We start from the raw sequence: 15,053 nt of genomic DNA on the forward strand, positions 1-15,053 counted from the left end.
CCAGGCTAAACATCCCCAGGTCCCAAAGTAGTTCTTCATAGGGCATGGTTTCCAGACCTTTCACAATTTTAGTTGCCCTCCTTTGGACACGCTCCAGTTTCTCAATATCCTTTTTAAATTGTGGTGCCCAGAACTGGACACAATATTCCAGGTGGGGCCTGACCAAAGCAGAATAGAGTGGCATCATTATTTCCCTTGATCTAGACACTATAATTCTATTGATGCAGCCTAATACCTCATTGGCCTTTTTAGCTGCCACATCGCACTGTTGACTCATGTTCAACTTGTGGTCTACTTGGACTCCTAGATCGCTTTCACATGTATTCTCATTCAGCCAGGTGTCCCCCATTCTATATCTATGCATTTCATTTTTCTGCTCTAAGTGCAGTATCTTACATTTCTCCATGTTGAATTTACAGTGGACCCTTGTTATACGCTTGGGTTTAGTTCCAACATCCCCCGTGGATAACAAAATCCGTGAATGCTCAAGTACCATTAAATATAATGAAATAGCAAAATGGTGACCCTTATAAAAAATGGAAAATCAAGGTTTGATATATGAAATTTATACTTTTTTTGGAACATTTTCAAACTGTGGATGCTTGAATCTGTGTATAAAAAAAACGTGTATAAGAAGCGCCGACTGTAATTTTGTTAGCTTTGGGCCAGCTTTCTAGTCTGTTCAGGTTTCAATTTTGATCCTGTCCTCTGGGGTATTAGCTATTCCTCCTAATTTGGTGTCATCTGCAAATTTGATAAGTATGCCCCCAATTCTGTCATCCAAGTCATTGATAAAGATGTTGAATAGCACTGGGCCCAGGACAGAGCCCTGTGGGACTCCACTGGTCACTTCTCTCCAGGATGAAAAGGAGCCATTGTTGAGCACCCTTTGGGTTCGGCCAGTCAACCAATTACAAATCCATGTAACAGTTGCCTTTTCTAGCCCACATTCTACAAACTTGTTTGCAAGAATGTCATGGGGAATCTTAGCTGAAGACCTTAACTCTAACCCTAACCCTACTCCTAACCCTTACCCTAACCCAAACCCTAACCATAAACCCTAACCCTAATCCTTGTGAACTTGGGTGGATTCCTAGGCTGATGCCTTTGGAAACTTAAAAGACCCTACAGAGATACCTTTCTTGGTGTTTTGCAAATCCCACTGTACAACTCTGCTTGTTGGCAGTACAAATTACTATGCCCTAGGGCACTTTATCCTTTACAGGGCATGGCAAAAAGCATTCTGGGAAAAGTGTTCACCAGCTCATAGAGACTTGTGCTATTTTGTACCTTTCCATAACCAAGGTTGTACGGTTGCGATATCAGCACTGCCAAGGCACCATGGACACAACAGCGATAGAAAGCACAAAGTTGTCACTTGTAAAAAAATTTATATAAAAATAACCAAACTAGTGTCTCAACTGTACACCAAGATATTTTTTCCCCTGTCACAGAGCATTATGACACCGGGGTCTGTTAGTCTGGGCTGTGTCTCAGACCCTCTTCTTAAGGACAACCCAACACCATCACCTCCTCCCAGCAGATATAGGGTTTCCTATAAGGTACCGATTATTCAGAGAATAAAACTTCTCTTACATAAATACATATGCTAAGGCCTCATTTGCACTGTTTTTTTAAAGGAAGAGGTGGTGATGGCAGGATGAGCAAACTCAACCATTTCCATATTGAGGTCCCCATGCCACCAGGAGTGAAGTTTACCCTTAGGCCTTGCCACAAGGTATGACAGAAGAAGCAAATCTCACAGCTGAAATCTCCACCCTCAATTCGTGAGGGGAAAAGCTCTTTCTTCACACCATGCTCACATCTGCTGCTCTCTCCCCAACAGCCTCTCCCTTTCCCCACCCCACACACCCCAGCTCCGTCTATGCTCTCAACAGGGTCATAGTTCATCGCGGGCTGTGCTGTCAAGAGGGGACTGGAGCACATCAGTGTTCCTGGCTTCACTACTCAGCTCCTGCTGTTCCTTCATTTTCTGGGACTTAGCCCGGTCCCAATCAGTTTTGACATTCTCATTATCCCACACCACAGAGGTCTCTGTGTCACTAATGTAGCCATCATCACCAGTGTAGTGCGTTGGGTAGACCAGCAAGGGTTCAACAGAGAAGGCCAGCAGGTTCCGGTTCTCAAAGTGCTCCATGTACTCGGAACTGTGGGGAGAAGATGCAGAGTAGAGATGAAAAGTTTTCCAATTGCTAACCATGTAAACTACCTTAACTGTTCAAAAATGGAGGACTTCCTGGGAGCAATAGTTGAATTGCATTTAAATCCAAAGCTGTTTTCATCATACTCTCTACCTATGTTCTGTTTTCGCTACGTCAGAAAGATGAAGCTTCATACTCTTGAGAAAAGAGTAAATTTCAGAGAAAAGACATTCAAAAAGCACAGAATACATTCTGCAGAAAAATATTTAAAGACATGGTGTTTGCTCCTTTAAAAGGATGGCAACGTGTAGCTCTCCAGATGCTTATGGGCTGCAACTCCCATCCTCCTCCAGCACTTTCTATACTGGGTAGAGTGCATGGGACTTGGCCTGCAACAACAGCTGGAGAGTGTTAGCATACTCTACACCCCTCTTGCCGAATATGTGGTTTCATATTTGATAGCTAGTGTCAGGCATGTTTTCAAAAGTTCAGTAAGGGCTTTGGAACACCAAGAAGGTACACATGTGAGAAGGTACATTAACCTGAGGATGTGTGAGAGACATAGATGGTACTAAAATAAAAATTAAATATGTTTGCTGCTCACTCCAACCCTTTATCACTTTTATGTCCAACTCATGGTGTAGCTACACTGTAAAAATAATGCAGTTTGACAACACTTTAAATGCCGTAGCTGCATCCTATGGATGCCTGAAATTTGTGGTTTTGCATGGTCTTTAGCTTTCTCTGCCAAAGATCACTGGTGCCTCACCAAACTATGTATCCCAGGATTTTGTATCATGCATCCAGTTAAAGTGGTGTCAAGCCGCATTATTTTTACAGTATGGATACAGCCACAGGCAAACTCCTGTGAATGAGGATGGCATACAATTACTACTATATGGAAAAGAGCAAGAGACCATCTTTCTATTCTCCTTATTTTAAGAAACCATGCTCATATATCAAAAGTACAGACAGTACAAGCCCACCACAAGATTTAATGGTGGTACCAAGAAATCCTCTTTCATCTCTTCCACTTCCCCACTCCCAGGAGTTTCAAAGTTCAGCCTTACACAGGGTGCTTGTCAAACATGACAGGGAGGAACTCATCCACAGGCAACATCTTGGAAAGGGGCTTAGCCTCCAGTAGCTTCTTGGCACCCTGGAGGGAAATGATATAAGCCAGCGTCCAGTAGGAGTAGTCGGCTTCTACCAGGTTGCGGACGTGGGGCACAGCTTTCTCCGGATGTTCCACCTGCATGCGTTTTCGGCCAATGTAGCTGAGAGGGAGAGAGACAAGAAGGTAAACAATAAGCATTAACTCCTTCCATGGTTTGACTTTTCAATGAAGTATTTGAATATTAAGCAGCAACAACATAACGTTCTTTTTGAAACACAGATGACTAGCTTACATACAATTCCTGTCAATCCAACTGAAGTTATTCCTCTGCAACAATCTGACGATATTGTGATGGGTAGCACAAACCCACAAGCTCAAAAATGGTATTTAACTGTGTTACTCCTTTTTAACTTTCAATGGCGGGTTACATACCGCCGGATTCCGGCAGTCTCCCGCCGCTTGCAGCGTCCGGGAGCCACAGCGGCCAAACCGCGTGGGTCCCGGACACTCTGAGGAAGGAGCGTGGAAATTGTGCTCCTTTCTGGGCCCCGGAAAAGACGTCGCGAGGCGCTAGTCGCACACTCGCGGCATCACTTCCGGGGGGCGACGTGCGGACGCACAGCGTCCACTACGTCAATATGGCGGCAGCCGTGTGGAACGGCCGCTGCCATTTGTCACGGACTCTGTCTGTGATAGGGTAAGGGGCATCTGGAAGAGATGCCCCTTTTTCAAAATGGGATGTCCTAAGGATGTCCCTTATGGCGGTCTATAACGCGCCAATATTTCAATTATTAAATAGTAATTTGCTGTTGCTGTTCCTATCATTTGCATGATTTCATATCAGATGGACTTTTAAATAATCCCTAACCTCACTACCTATGGCAAGTCAAAACTACTTTAAGGTAACCAGGTAGAACAGCTTAAGTAAACTAGTTCTTTCAGGTCACATATGAATTTACAGAAGCCTATCAAGCCGTAATATTTTATTTGGGGGTGGGGGAATAGTAAATTTTATAGATTTCTTTGTAAGAAATGATATTAGACTATCCCAGTGTGCAGAACCAAGGGAGGCTAGGCTGGCTCCGTCCTGGGTCTCTCTCTGCCCCAGTGCTTCTCAATTATTTTCTGTCATGCCCCCCCTAGGAAGAAGAAAACATTTCGCGCCCCCCGCACGACTGTAAATAGTATCATTTGTCTATAAAATTGTTATAAGTACACCTCTGCATAACATACCTTTACGGAGCCTCGCGCCCCCCTTTATGGAGCTTCACACACCCCCTGGGGGGCCCGCCCCACTATTTGAGAAGTACTGGCCTAGGAGGCAAAGAACTACTTACACATACACTAAAAATTGAATACAACAGCAATCAAGATTCATGGACACTTTGTGGGATGAGATTGGACTGGACATTTTAGGCTAAGAAAACATCTGTTGGAGATTGGAGTGGAGATCCAAAAGGTAATAACTATATGGCCTTCTCAAAATTGAGGGACAGGATGATGCCCCAACCCTGGGAATTGCCTACCTCTTGCTTAACAACTGAGTGGAACTGATAAGTTTGCATGACTAGTGGACTTGTTTGGTTCTCTACCTGCTAGTCATTTCTACAGTATCTGCAGGACAACATAGGTTAGGCATATTCTGAAAACTTAAAAGAAGACCAGACAGCTGCAGTTTTCCCCACATCCCTTTTTTCAGCATCTAAGTTATTCTTCCTGCCACTGTGTAAGCATGTATGACTTACTGCTTTTTGAGGAAACCCCCAAACCAGTTGTATCTCCCACTGGGAGATGCTTGTGTCAAGACTTCCCAGCTGGTTATAATGACAATAACACCCACCCTGCTTACTCACATCAAATCCCACTCCAGGCCTTCCTCTTCCAACTCATAGATGAGGTTCATAATGCGGCGTTTGAAGAAGATTTCAAAACGGAGGTCATCCTCAAACACCACTGACTTTTCCAAGCCTCTTTCAAGAATCTAGCATTAAAAACAAAAGCAAAACAAATAATGGCCCTCTTGGTTTGTTTTATTTTATTATCTGCTTAACAGAAACTTATATTATGACCTTTCACCAAGGAGCCTAGTGGTTGAATCCCATCAGCTTTTCTTCTACCTTCTCCTTATTCCTCATTCCTGTTTTTATAGATGACATTACATGGCACAATCAGGAGGATTATGTCTGCATTTTAATGCCTTCCTCTCACTTTTCTGCTTCAACTTATGTTAACAGAAACTGGCTTCCATAAGTCCTCAGTTCCCAACCAGGATCATGTGTACTTCAATACTAAACCAAAATTAAAATTCAGTGTCCATACAATCCAATAAAAGATAAAAGGTGCAAATGGTCACATCCTTCATTCTGTCACTGGTGGGAAATGAATGAAAGATTTGTAGGTCACTTGGTCCAACCAATATAGATGTCTAATGTGACAAATCAGTTAAAAATGATCAATTATTCATTGTGAAAAAGTCGGATGGATAGATAAGCAAAACAGGAATAAAATTATAGGTATAATACAAATAATTTAATTGCTAACTTCTAGAATTAAGTACTTAGTGTTCAAATAAACTTTTTTGGTAAGAACACTACAGTGAATCCCCAAAGAAATGCTTAACCAGGAGCTGGCAAATGGTGTCAAGGAAAAGTTTACTGGATAGGAAAATGAATTCAGGCAAGTTTACTGTATGAGAAACAAAATGTCGTGGGCTGACTGTATGATACAAATATAAGCACACAGATGAAAAGTCACACAACAGGATTGAAACACGTAATACATCACAAAAAGATAAGAAAGCAAATCTATCAAGTAAGCGAAATTGCTGCAACATGGCAGCTATGCAAACACACAAGCCCACAGTTCCACTCTTTGGGATTAAAAGAGACAAGTGAATAATAAATTCATTCACTCTCATTTTTATTGAATATTAGCATAATCAAAATATTATGCTAATTAGTTAATAGCAATAATTTTTAAATATTCTCAAGTTGCAAGGAACAAGTACTGAAAATCTCTAAGGAGGGAAAACGTTATGATAACCAAATCCTATATACAGACTCAACATGAATGATGGAGAATTGTTACCCCAAACTTTGGCCCCGATTCACCCCTCATATTTATATTAAAATTGTGATAAAGTACACAGGCTAGGCAACCCTTCCATGACCCTGCTGTTGATGCCCTCATGCAGGCACTGCCAACCAAGATTCCTGCACATAGGCACTAGCACCAGGAGTTGCCTGGAGACCCACCTAGATTGGATGAGATATACCTAGGGGGAAGTGAGAGGGGCCCTGGACAAAGGAGCTGGGGTTGAGAATGCTAGAGTAAACAATACATTGGCCATCCTGCAGGCTAATCCCCTTTCACCTGTGGAATGCATGTCTATCACTCTCCCATTCAATTTGGTTTTTCTCCTTTCTTCTCCATCTAGAATTCATTGGCAGTCTCCAGTCCAAGTACTGGTTTGCTTAGCTTCCAAGATCAGACAGGATGTGATGTCTTTATGGTATTTAAGCAGTATCTTCAAATCCTGAAGGATGTTTCCAACTTGTGGCTCATGGAATAATTTGGCATATCCAATAGGTGGCAGCACTAGTTAATAAATGCAAGAAAATTCTGATGGTAGTCACTCTTTTGCATTAATGCCATTTTGATAGACTCCAGGTGAGTCACTAAGTCTGGCTCTCAGGCCAAAATAAAGCCAACATCTTACTAGTGCCAATACAGCAGGGCAGCTCTAGAATCAAGGAATTATGTGTAGCACTAAAGCTTTCATGCTTGTGTACTGACAGATACTGATCCAAAAATGTATACTGGTTCAGCCTTTTTGGAACAAGGCAACTACTACTTATACTGAACAGTTTTCATCCATCCCAGGAGCAAAATGAGACACTAATTATCTAAATGTTTCAGACACTTGCAAAGCTCAACCTAAAGCAAGATCCAAGTGGTCTATGCTTTGCAACCCCTGCCTGCCCTGCCTCTCTCTCAGATCTCTTATGAACAGCCTAGTTATGTAGAGAAAGGATACTCATGAACTCAGTAGATCAGAGCACATCTTTTTAAAATCTATGCATCAAAATTCTGACCCTCATTAAACCATATTCTGCAACATAAAAAGCTTTTCAGGCTGCCACACACTGCAGAATTAATGCAGTTTGACACCACTTTAACTGCCCTGGCTCCATCCAATGGAATCTTGTGAATTGTAGTTTGCTGAGGCACTAGAGCTCTCTGACAGAGAAGGCTCACAAAACTAAAAATCCCAGAATTCCATTGCATTGAGCCATGGCAGTTAAAGTGTGTCAAACTGCATTAATTCTGCAGTGTCGATGTAGCCCTAGTTAAACATACTTGCACGTGACCTTTATTTGCATAATTTATTCCATCACAGCAAGTGAAGCATGGTGAGAGATGTAAAATTTCTGGAAATTTTGAAGCCACTGAAAAAAACTGGTTTTTTCCCCCAGATTTTTATGGAAAAAATGTAACATTAATACTTTTTACAGATTGAAAGCCACTCTGTTACTTTAGGAACATAAAATATGACTATGTACAATTTGATTTGGCATAAAATTATCATAATTAGTATATTAAAATACAGTGTATTCAAACAATTATTACAAACAGAATTTACTTTTATTTTTTAAAAAAATTATTGGTAACAAATGGAGTAATAATCTCCTGAACTTTGGCTTTGCTAGTTTATGTGGAGCAGGCAAAACAAACAAACAAACTCAGAAGAAATCATCAACATTAATAACAAATATACATATACATATACATACATATATATATATATATATATATATATATATATCCTCTCAACAGTATCTAATAGACATTCCCTTAAACAGAAGGTGTGTGTGTGTGTGTGTGTGTGTGTGTGTGTGTGAGGGAGGGAGGGAGGGAGGGAGGGAGGGAGGGAGGAGGGACTAAGATTCAATTAATAGGCATGGAATTTAATCAGATTCATTTTACAAGCCGTGGGCTGTATCTGCACTACAGAAATATTCCAGTTTGACACCAGTTTAACTGTCATGGTCCAATGCTAGGGAATCCTGGGAACTGTAGTTTGTTAGGCACCAGAATTCTTGGGCACAGAAGGCTAAATACCAACCCCGGAATCCCATAGCAGTGTGCCATGGCAGTTAAAGTGGTGTCAAACTGCAGTGTGGATGTAGTCCTGGTTATCAGTACCAGTTTCCATCTCTGATTCTGCTCTGTTATGTTTGTCATCATCACAGTTGTCACGGACTTTTACCCGGATTAAAAGACGCTTCTCTACCCTTTCACATGTGAGTTTATTTCTTGATTTAGTGTGAGTGTTTCCAGATCCAGACATAGACCAGATTCTTTCAGTGCCCCCCAAAGGAAGAAATACATTTTACTCTTGCATTGGAGAGTTCAATTTGTAACCTAGGACTTGCTTGTCCTCATTCAGTGCACAGAAATTAGAATAATCTGATACTGTACCTAGTTTTTAGAAATGATTTGGAGAATATATGAACACTTTGTCTTAAAGATTTTATTCATCATGCTAAAATAAAACATTCTATAATTGGTTTTCTTCCTTTATTCAATTTTTTCCAATTTTTGGAACAAAACAAAAAAGGCTTCAGGAAAAAAAAATGGGGAAAAACTTTTTTTCCAAATTTTTTCAGGCCTTCCCATCTCTAGGCATAGTACAGAAACCTCCCTCCCTTACTCAAACATATATAAACATTTATCATCCAAAGCTTCTGGGATTTCATCAGACATTTGCTACTCACTTGCAAGTCTAACCATCCGAACTATAAACATTTTTTGTAACCAGATGAAACAACCCTATGAACCACAAGATTTCTAGATTTTTATAAAGCAGGATTCTGTTTTAACTGTGCATGTGCAAATCCGAAATTCTACACACAAGTCTATTTCAAACTATTTGTAGATTTTCATATGAAAAGATAGTTTTCTTTTGTTTCCTCTCCAAATGTTTTGGCTGAAAATCCACCACCCAATTCAGCATGGTAAATAGTAAAGGATTATGAAAGTCATAGTCCTAAACATCTGGAAGGCCAAAGGTTCTCCAACTCTATTTTACATGATGAGCCGCACTTACCTCTTGCCAAACTTTATAATGGCTGAGGAAACAACCCAATTCCCCCTTGGTGAGTGGACGCCCATGATATGGATCCTTGTAACCTGGCAACATCTTGATGCCCATGGCTTCTACCTGGCTGCTGTTCATTGCTCTGAGGACAAAGAGAAGGAGTGAAGGAGTGAAAGATGACAGCCAGAGCAAGTCATACCATCTGAGGGAGGGGGGCAGACACAATCCAGTTCAATTCCTGATTCTATCCAACATATGTTTGGGCAGCCTAGACTGACCAACAGTATAAAAAGAGGAAAACCAAGCTTTCTCCCTGCACTAACTTTAATTGCTTCAGGTGTGTTTAGCCAGCACACAGATGTCTCTGCTGGGCAGTAGAGAAAGGCAGCTAGACCTTGGATCACATTCCTGAACAACTGAAAGCTTGCATGTTTTTACATGAACCGGATTTTGTCCAATTCAGGTTGCTTCACCTGTTGTTTCTGCTTTCTTTCACCAGTTTGTCAACTACACAACTGAGGACAAGTCTGTCTCTATGTTCCTTTAAATATTTTTGAACTCTTTTGAGTACAACTGCCTTTAGTTTTGAGATGGCTTCTTTTAGGCTTTCAGAAGAAGACAGCCCAGCTCTGTCTCTGGATTAGGATGAGGACTGCTTTGGTTGAGAGGGAGTTTTCACTCTCCTCGGGAGCTCATAAGAAACAAATTCACCTGCCATCTCCTGCCACTCCAGAAGGACTGCTGATAATGGTGGATGCACTGTGAAGTGAGGGAGACTCCACATTTTCTCAGGCATCCAGTCTTGATGACCACTAGACACAGAGGATCTCAACAGGTCCTGCGATGTGTGAGTCTTTTTCCTTCTTCCTTCCACCACGTTATGGAATGCCTAGCCCTACCTTCTCAAGGTAAGTCCAACTTTCCAATTACATAAAAACCTGCCCACAAGCACAGCTTATATTGCCTATCAGCATGACTGAGGTGCATGCACTGCATTCCACCTCTGAGGGCAAAGGCTCCCAAAAGCATTGTGGTTCTCCAAGGGACATGATTATCACCTCCATGACACTCACTTCCCATCCACAGCCTCAATGATTTTGCAGTCAATTTCCTGTTCATACAAGGTCTGTAGCATCCGCTCTCGGCGGTCTGTCCGTCTCTTCAGATTAATCATGAAGACCTATAAAGAAGCGAAAGACATGGCAGTTACAAGAAAAGGCCATTAAGTGTCACAAAGACAAAGGAGGAATTAAGGCAATCTGACAAGCCTTATCAATGTTTGGTAACAGGATGAGGTAATAGGATTCTCAAGATGATAGAAAGGAATTTAGTATGACTGAGGTGCACATACTGCATTCCACCTCTGCAGCACCTTTGAGATTAACTGTGCAAAAGAAGTTGTAGCATAAGCTTTTTATTTGGTCTACTTCCTCAGAAGCATGGAGTGAACTGGTGCCCAGGAAGGACCTTTATAATGAGAATGTAAGAATGAATACCCATGGAAATGCAAAACTTGTGGGTATAGTGATGAGGTGGCGAGTTCAGTTTTAACTATGGCCACTGAGTGACAAAGGCAAAGGAAAAATATTGCCTAAGACCAGGGTAGTGGATGGCCAAATGAATGATGAAGGTAATTTTGGAATGTGGTGTCTGCAGGCTGGGAACCAGAGAGGAGGTATGAGAAACTGGCCAAGAGCATCTTCATAAGGCTAGGATGTTAATCAGTGTTATAATAATGTGTAGTGTGGCCATCCACCCACCCTGGCCTTAGGCAACATCTTTTCCTTCTTCCTTTATCCCTCAATAACCATAATTAAAATTGGATTTTTCGCCTCATCACAATACCCACAAGTTTTGCATTTCCATGGGTATTCAAGTTAGTTTCAAAAGGATTCCAAGATCCCTTTGCATACTAATATTCCTAACTGAGACTAATACAGCTATGTCTCAGAAAGGACTCATTGGGGCTGTACATACAGGTGGCGAAATGCTGCCCCTCTTTGTTGCATATCATTCCTGGAGCAGCCAAACCACGTGAGAACAATACTCAGCCAGAAAGAAAGTGCCTAGAGCAGCTTCTTCCTTGCAGCATCATAAGGGCTGTGATGCAGCCCTATGATGCCACTTTCTGTGTGCGACTTGTGGATGCTGCACGCCACGTACATCATCATGATGGCCCCTGTGTGGCCGGGAGGCCAGCATGATGGCGGCGGTGACATGTTCTAGGATTCTGGAGCGTGCGGTTGCTGCGTGCTCTGGAACCCTAGAATCGGTGCTGCCACACTGCTTCCTGTCCGTGTGTACTGGGCCTTTGTCACTTCAGACTGGAAATGGAGATGCTGTTTCTAAATACTTTTTTAAAAGCCTCTGGAAGTAGAAAACTAGCAGAATTTGGACTTTATGTGGAGACCCTTCCAATGTAAAGTTGACTCCTCGGGTTCAAGACTTGACCAGTTCATTCTACAGCTATTTCCCCATGGCTCCCAATGCTAAGAGATGTATCTGCACATTCATCTGCGGTACCAGAACCACATAAGGCAGGGACTCTGTGCCAGAAAACTGGGGAAACCTAAGCCTTCACTTTCAGAACTACAGAACACAGTCAGCCTCACAACCTCATCCAACAACAACAAAAAAGCATTCCACCACTGTACAAGAAGGAAGATTAACTGGACCACTATAACAATCCTAACAACCATACTGAATCAAAATTCAGCGTTTTAATCCAAGATGATTTGGTGAACTAAATTATGTAAGTAAAACAAATTGGCATATTTTTACTGCTTTACAGAATTTATCTCAGTTGTTCTCACCTCATCAAAACCCATCTTATCTGGGACTTTGGGAGGGACAGACAGATATCGGGAAGGTTCCACTGGAGGGTTCTTAACTGTAGAAAAACAATATGGAATCAGTTGATGAGACATATAACCTCTCCACCTTTTCTTTTTAAGTTCCTGAAGTAAAAACTTCTTCCAGGATTTTTTTTTTGAAGAATAGATGCATTTTATATCCTACATTCCTAGCCTACTGCCAATGTGAGTAGAAACAAACATACAGTAAATCTGTCCATACAAATGACAATTGCATCAAGTGAACCTTTATGTATACCAAGATGGCTTTTAATAGTGGGAATTTTCCCTTAGCAAACTGTACTTTTAATTTCCACATTGACCCTTTTCCTGGACTCAAACAACTTCAACAGGTGAATAGGGTGGGGGGAGATAAATATATTTTAAAATTTACTTAATTATGGGTTTTACCCAAAGCTTGGCCAACAGTCTCTTACTGAGATTTGTGTGTGAACTGACATTTGAACTTGGGTCTCTCTCTACTCCAGGCTGACTCAAAATATGGACTAGAAACTTTAATGCACTCATTTGTAAGGCTCATTAGTTTCACAAAACAGAAGGTGTGCCATACCAAAAATATTAGCTCGTAAGAAGCAAAGAAGCAAACCAGAGATAAAGATTTTAGGAATGTATTGTCAAATGCTACCTTGACTTCCTCAAATTTAGTGTTTCCATTTAAAACAAAACCATGAATGTCTATGTGACAGAAGCATTTATTAAATTTTACTGCAAGGCTCTCTCGTGCGTTACAGCTATATTACTCAGGAGGGATGGAATGGCTTTTATTCAAGTCTGGGCAAATGAAATCCTGTCTTACAACTAATCTAAGATCCTTCATTTGCATGAAAGCACAATGGTATCCTGGAATTCAATGTCTGCATGGAAGATTTCTATCCCACCCTCCCACAGAAAGATGTTTGAAGAAACAGTTGAGGGATTGGTGGGGATTAATAGAAGGGTACCTCTACACCAGTCTCCCCAACTTCACACCTTCCAGGTGTGTTGGACACAACTCCCTGTAGCACAAAGGGATGATGGAGTTCCAAGCATCTGGAGGGCACCAACTTAATGAAGCTATGCTTCCATCTTGCAGTCTCTTTCAGAGATTGCCTTTAGCCAGCAGGATGCAGTGGCTAGTATTGAAGTAGGATTCTGGGAGGCCAAGATTTGAATTCCCACTCAGCCATGGAAAATCAGTGGGTGACTGGGCAAGTCGCATTCTCTCTCTCAGTCTCAGAGGAAGATAATGACAAACAACCCTCTGAACAAATCTTGCCAAGAAAACCTTGTTGAAGGTGCACCTTAAGATTGCCATACATCAGAAGCAATTTGAAGGTACACAACACTTGCTTTCAAGATACTATGTGTTGCCATTTCCCCAAAAACTAATGTGTTCTATCAGTCAAAAGAGAGAGAGAGAAAGAGAAAGAGAGAGAAGCAACAGTCCAACCAAGTGTTACTCAGGGAGGATGAAATTTAAAAACAAAACAAAAGCCAATCATGCCACAGCAAGTTGTGCACAAATTTGAGTTTGCAAAATACCTGAAACAAAACAAATGGGACACTCTACTAGTGGATATGGGCGGGGGGGGGGGGAGCCTGAGAGGTATAAATGTTTTCTTTTGGTGCAGAAGTTTTCAACCTAAAATGCATTCTGAAGTGACACAGTTCCATGAGGCAACTGTGTTGGGTGTTGTTAACTGCCATCAACTTAACTTCGACCTATGGTGACCCTTATCAATGACAGACTTCCAAGTCACATGATCACTAACAGCTCTGCTTAGGTCTTGAAGACCCAGGGCTGTGGCTTCCTTGATTTAGTTTATCCATGTGGGATGTGATTTTCCTCTTTTCCTGTTCAATTTACTGTCTATACTCAACTATAAGTTGACCTCATGTATAAGGGCAGGTTTTGCAGCCAAAATTAGGGATTTTGACACAACCCATGGATAAATCGAGGGGGACTCTAACTGAAACTTTTTGCTTCAGCATTTCAACTTTGGTTTCATCCTTGACTCCCCAGACAGCAGCAGTCAGTGCAGATGGGAGAGAGATTCTGTTTGTTTAATAGCAATCAACCACCCAGGACTCTTTCTGCTTGGCTCAAGAGAAAAAGAAACTCTCTCCCAATCGCATGGGGAAATCTGAAAGAGCTGCTATCACATTACCATACTGACTCGTAAATAAGTCATCCTGGGATTTTGGAGTCAAAGTTTGGGCATACATTTTTAGACTTACACACAAGTATATACACTACTTTACAAAGCATTATTGTCTTTTCTAGTGAATCACATCTTCTCGTATATCTGAAGTATGACAATCTCAGTTTAGTCATCTTGGCTTCTAGGAAGAGTTCAGGTTTCATTTGCTCTAGGACACTTTGATTTGTCTTTTTAGTACTCCACTGTATCCACCAAACTCTTCCCCAGCACCACATTTCAAATGTGTTGATTTCCTTCCTATCAGCTTTCCCCACTCTCCAGTTTTCACAACCATATAGAGAAATACAATGGGATGGGCAATTGTAACTTTAATATTTGATGATATATCTTTATACTTCAGGATCTTGTCTAATTTCTTCATAGATGTCATTCTAAGTCATAATCTGATTTCTTGACTGCAGTCTCCATTTTGATTAATGAATGTACCAAGATATGGAAAATTTTCAACTATTTCAATATCTTCATTGTGTATTTCAAAGTTAAGTAAATCATCCATGGTCATTATTTTTGTTTTTCTAACATTTTGTTTTCTTAACCATTGTAAACCTATCTTTTCATTTTCTTCCTAGACTTTCTTCAGTAACTGTTCCAAGTTTTTGT

The 15,053-nt window shown here is 41.2% G+C and overlaps 1 protein-coding gene across 1 annotated transcript in view; it reads right to left on the reverse strand.

The window, feature by feature from the left end:
* Positions 1 to 1,180: 1,180 nt before the first annotated feature.
* LOC149322789 (procollagen galactosyltransferase 1-like) overlaps positions 1,181 to 15,053 on the reverse strand; it is a 30,243-nt gene continuing 16,370 nt past the window's right edge. Inside the window, exons 7-12 of the mRNA XM_089483048.1 lie at positions 12,193 to 12,269; positions 10,453 to 10,559; positions 9,389 to 9,521; positions 5,133 to 5,260; positions 3,233 to 3,439; positions 1,181 to 2,168 (exon numbers count right to left, since the gene is read on the reverse strand). Coding sequence (XP_089339174.1) covers positions 1,901 to 2,168; positions 3,233 to 3,439; positions 5,133 to 5,260; positions 9,389 to 9,521; positions 10,453 to 10,559; positions 12,193 to 12,269 — 920 coding nt within the window. The 3' untranslated portion in view covers positions 1,181 to 1,900. The remainder of the gene's footprint in view (positions 2,169 to 3,232; positions 3,440 to 5,132; positions 5,261 to 9,388; positions 9,522 to 10,452; positions 10,560 to 12,192; positions 12,270 to 15,053) is intronic.

Source organism: Sceloporus occidentalis, unplaced genomic scaffold (assembly GCF_023333645.1).
Source record: "Sceloporus occidentalis isolate IW3139 unplaced genomic scaffold, rSceOcc1.0.p SCAF_1, whole genome shotgun sequence".
In the NCBI taxonomy this organism is placed as follows: domain Eukaryota; kingdom Metazoa; phylum Chordata; class Lepidosauria; order Squamata; family Phrynosomatidae; genus Sceloporus; species Sceloporus occidentalis.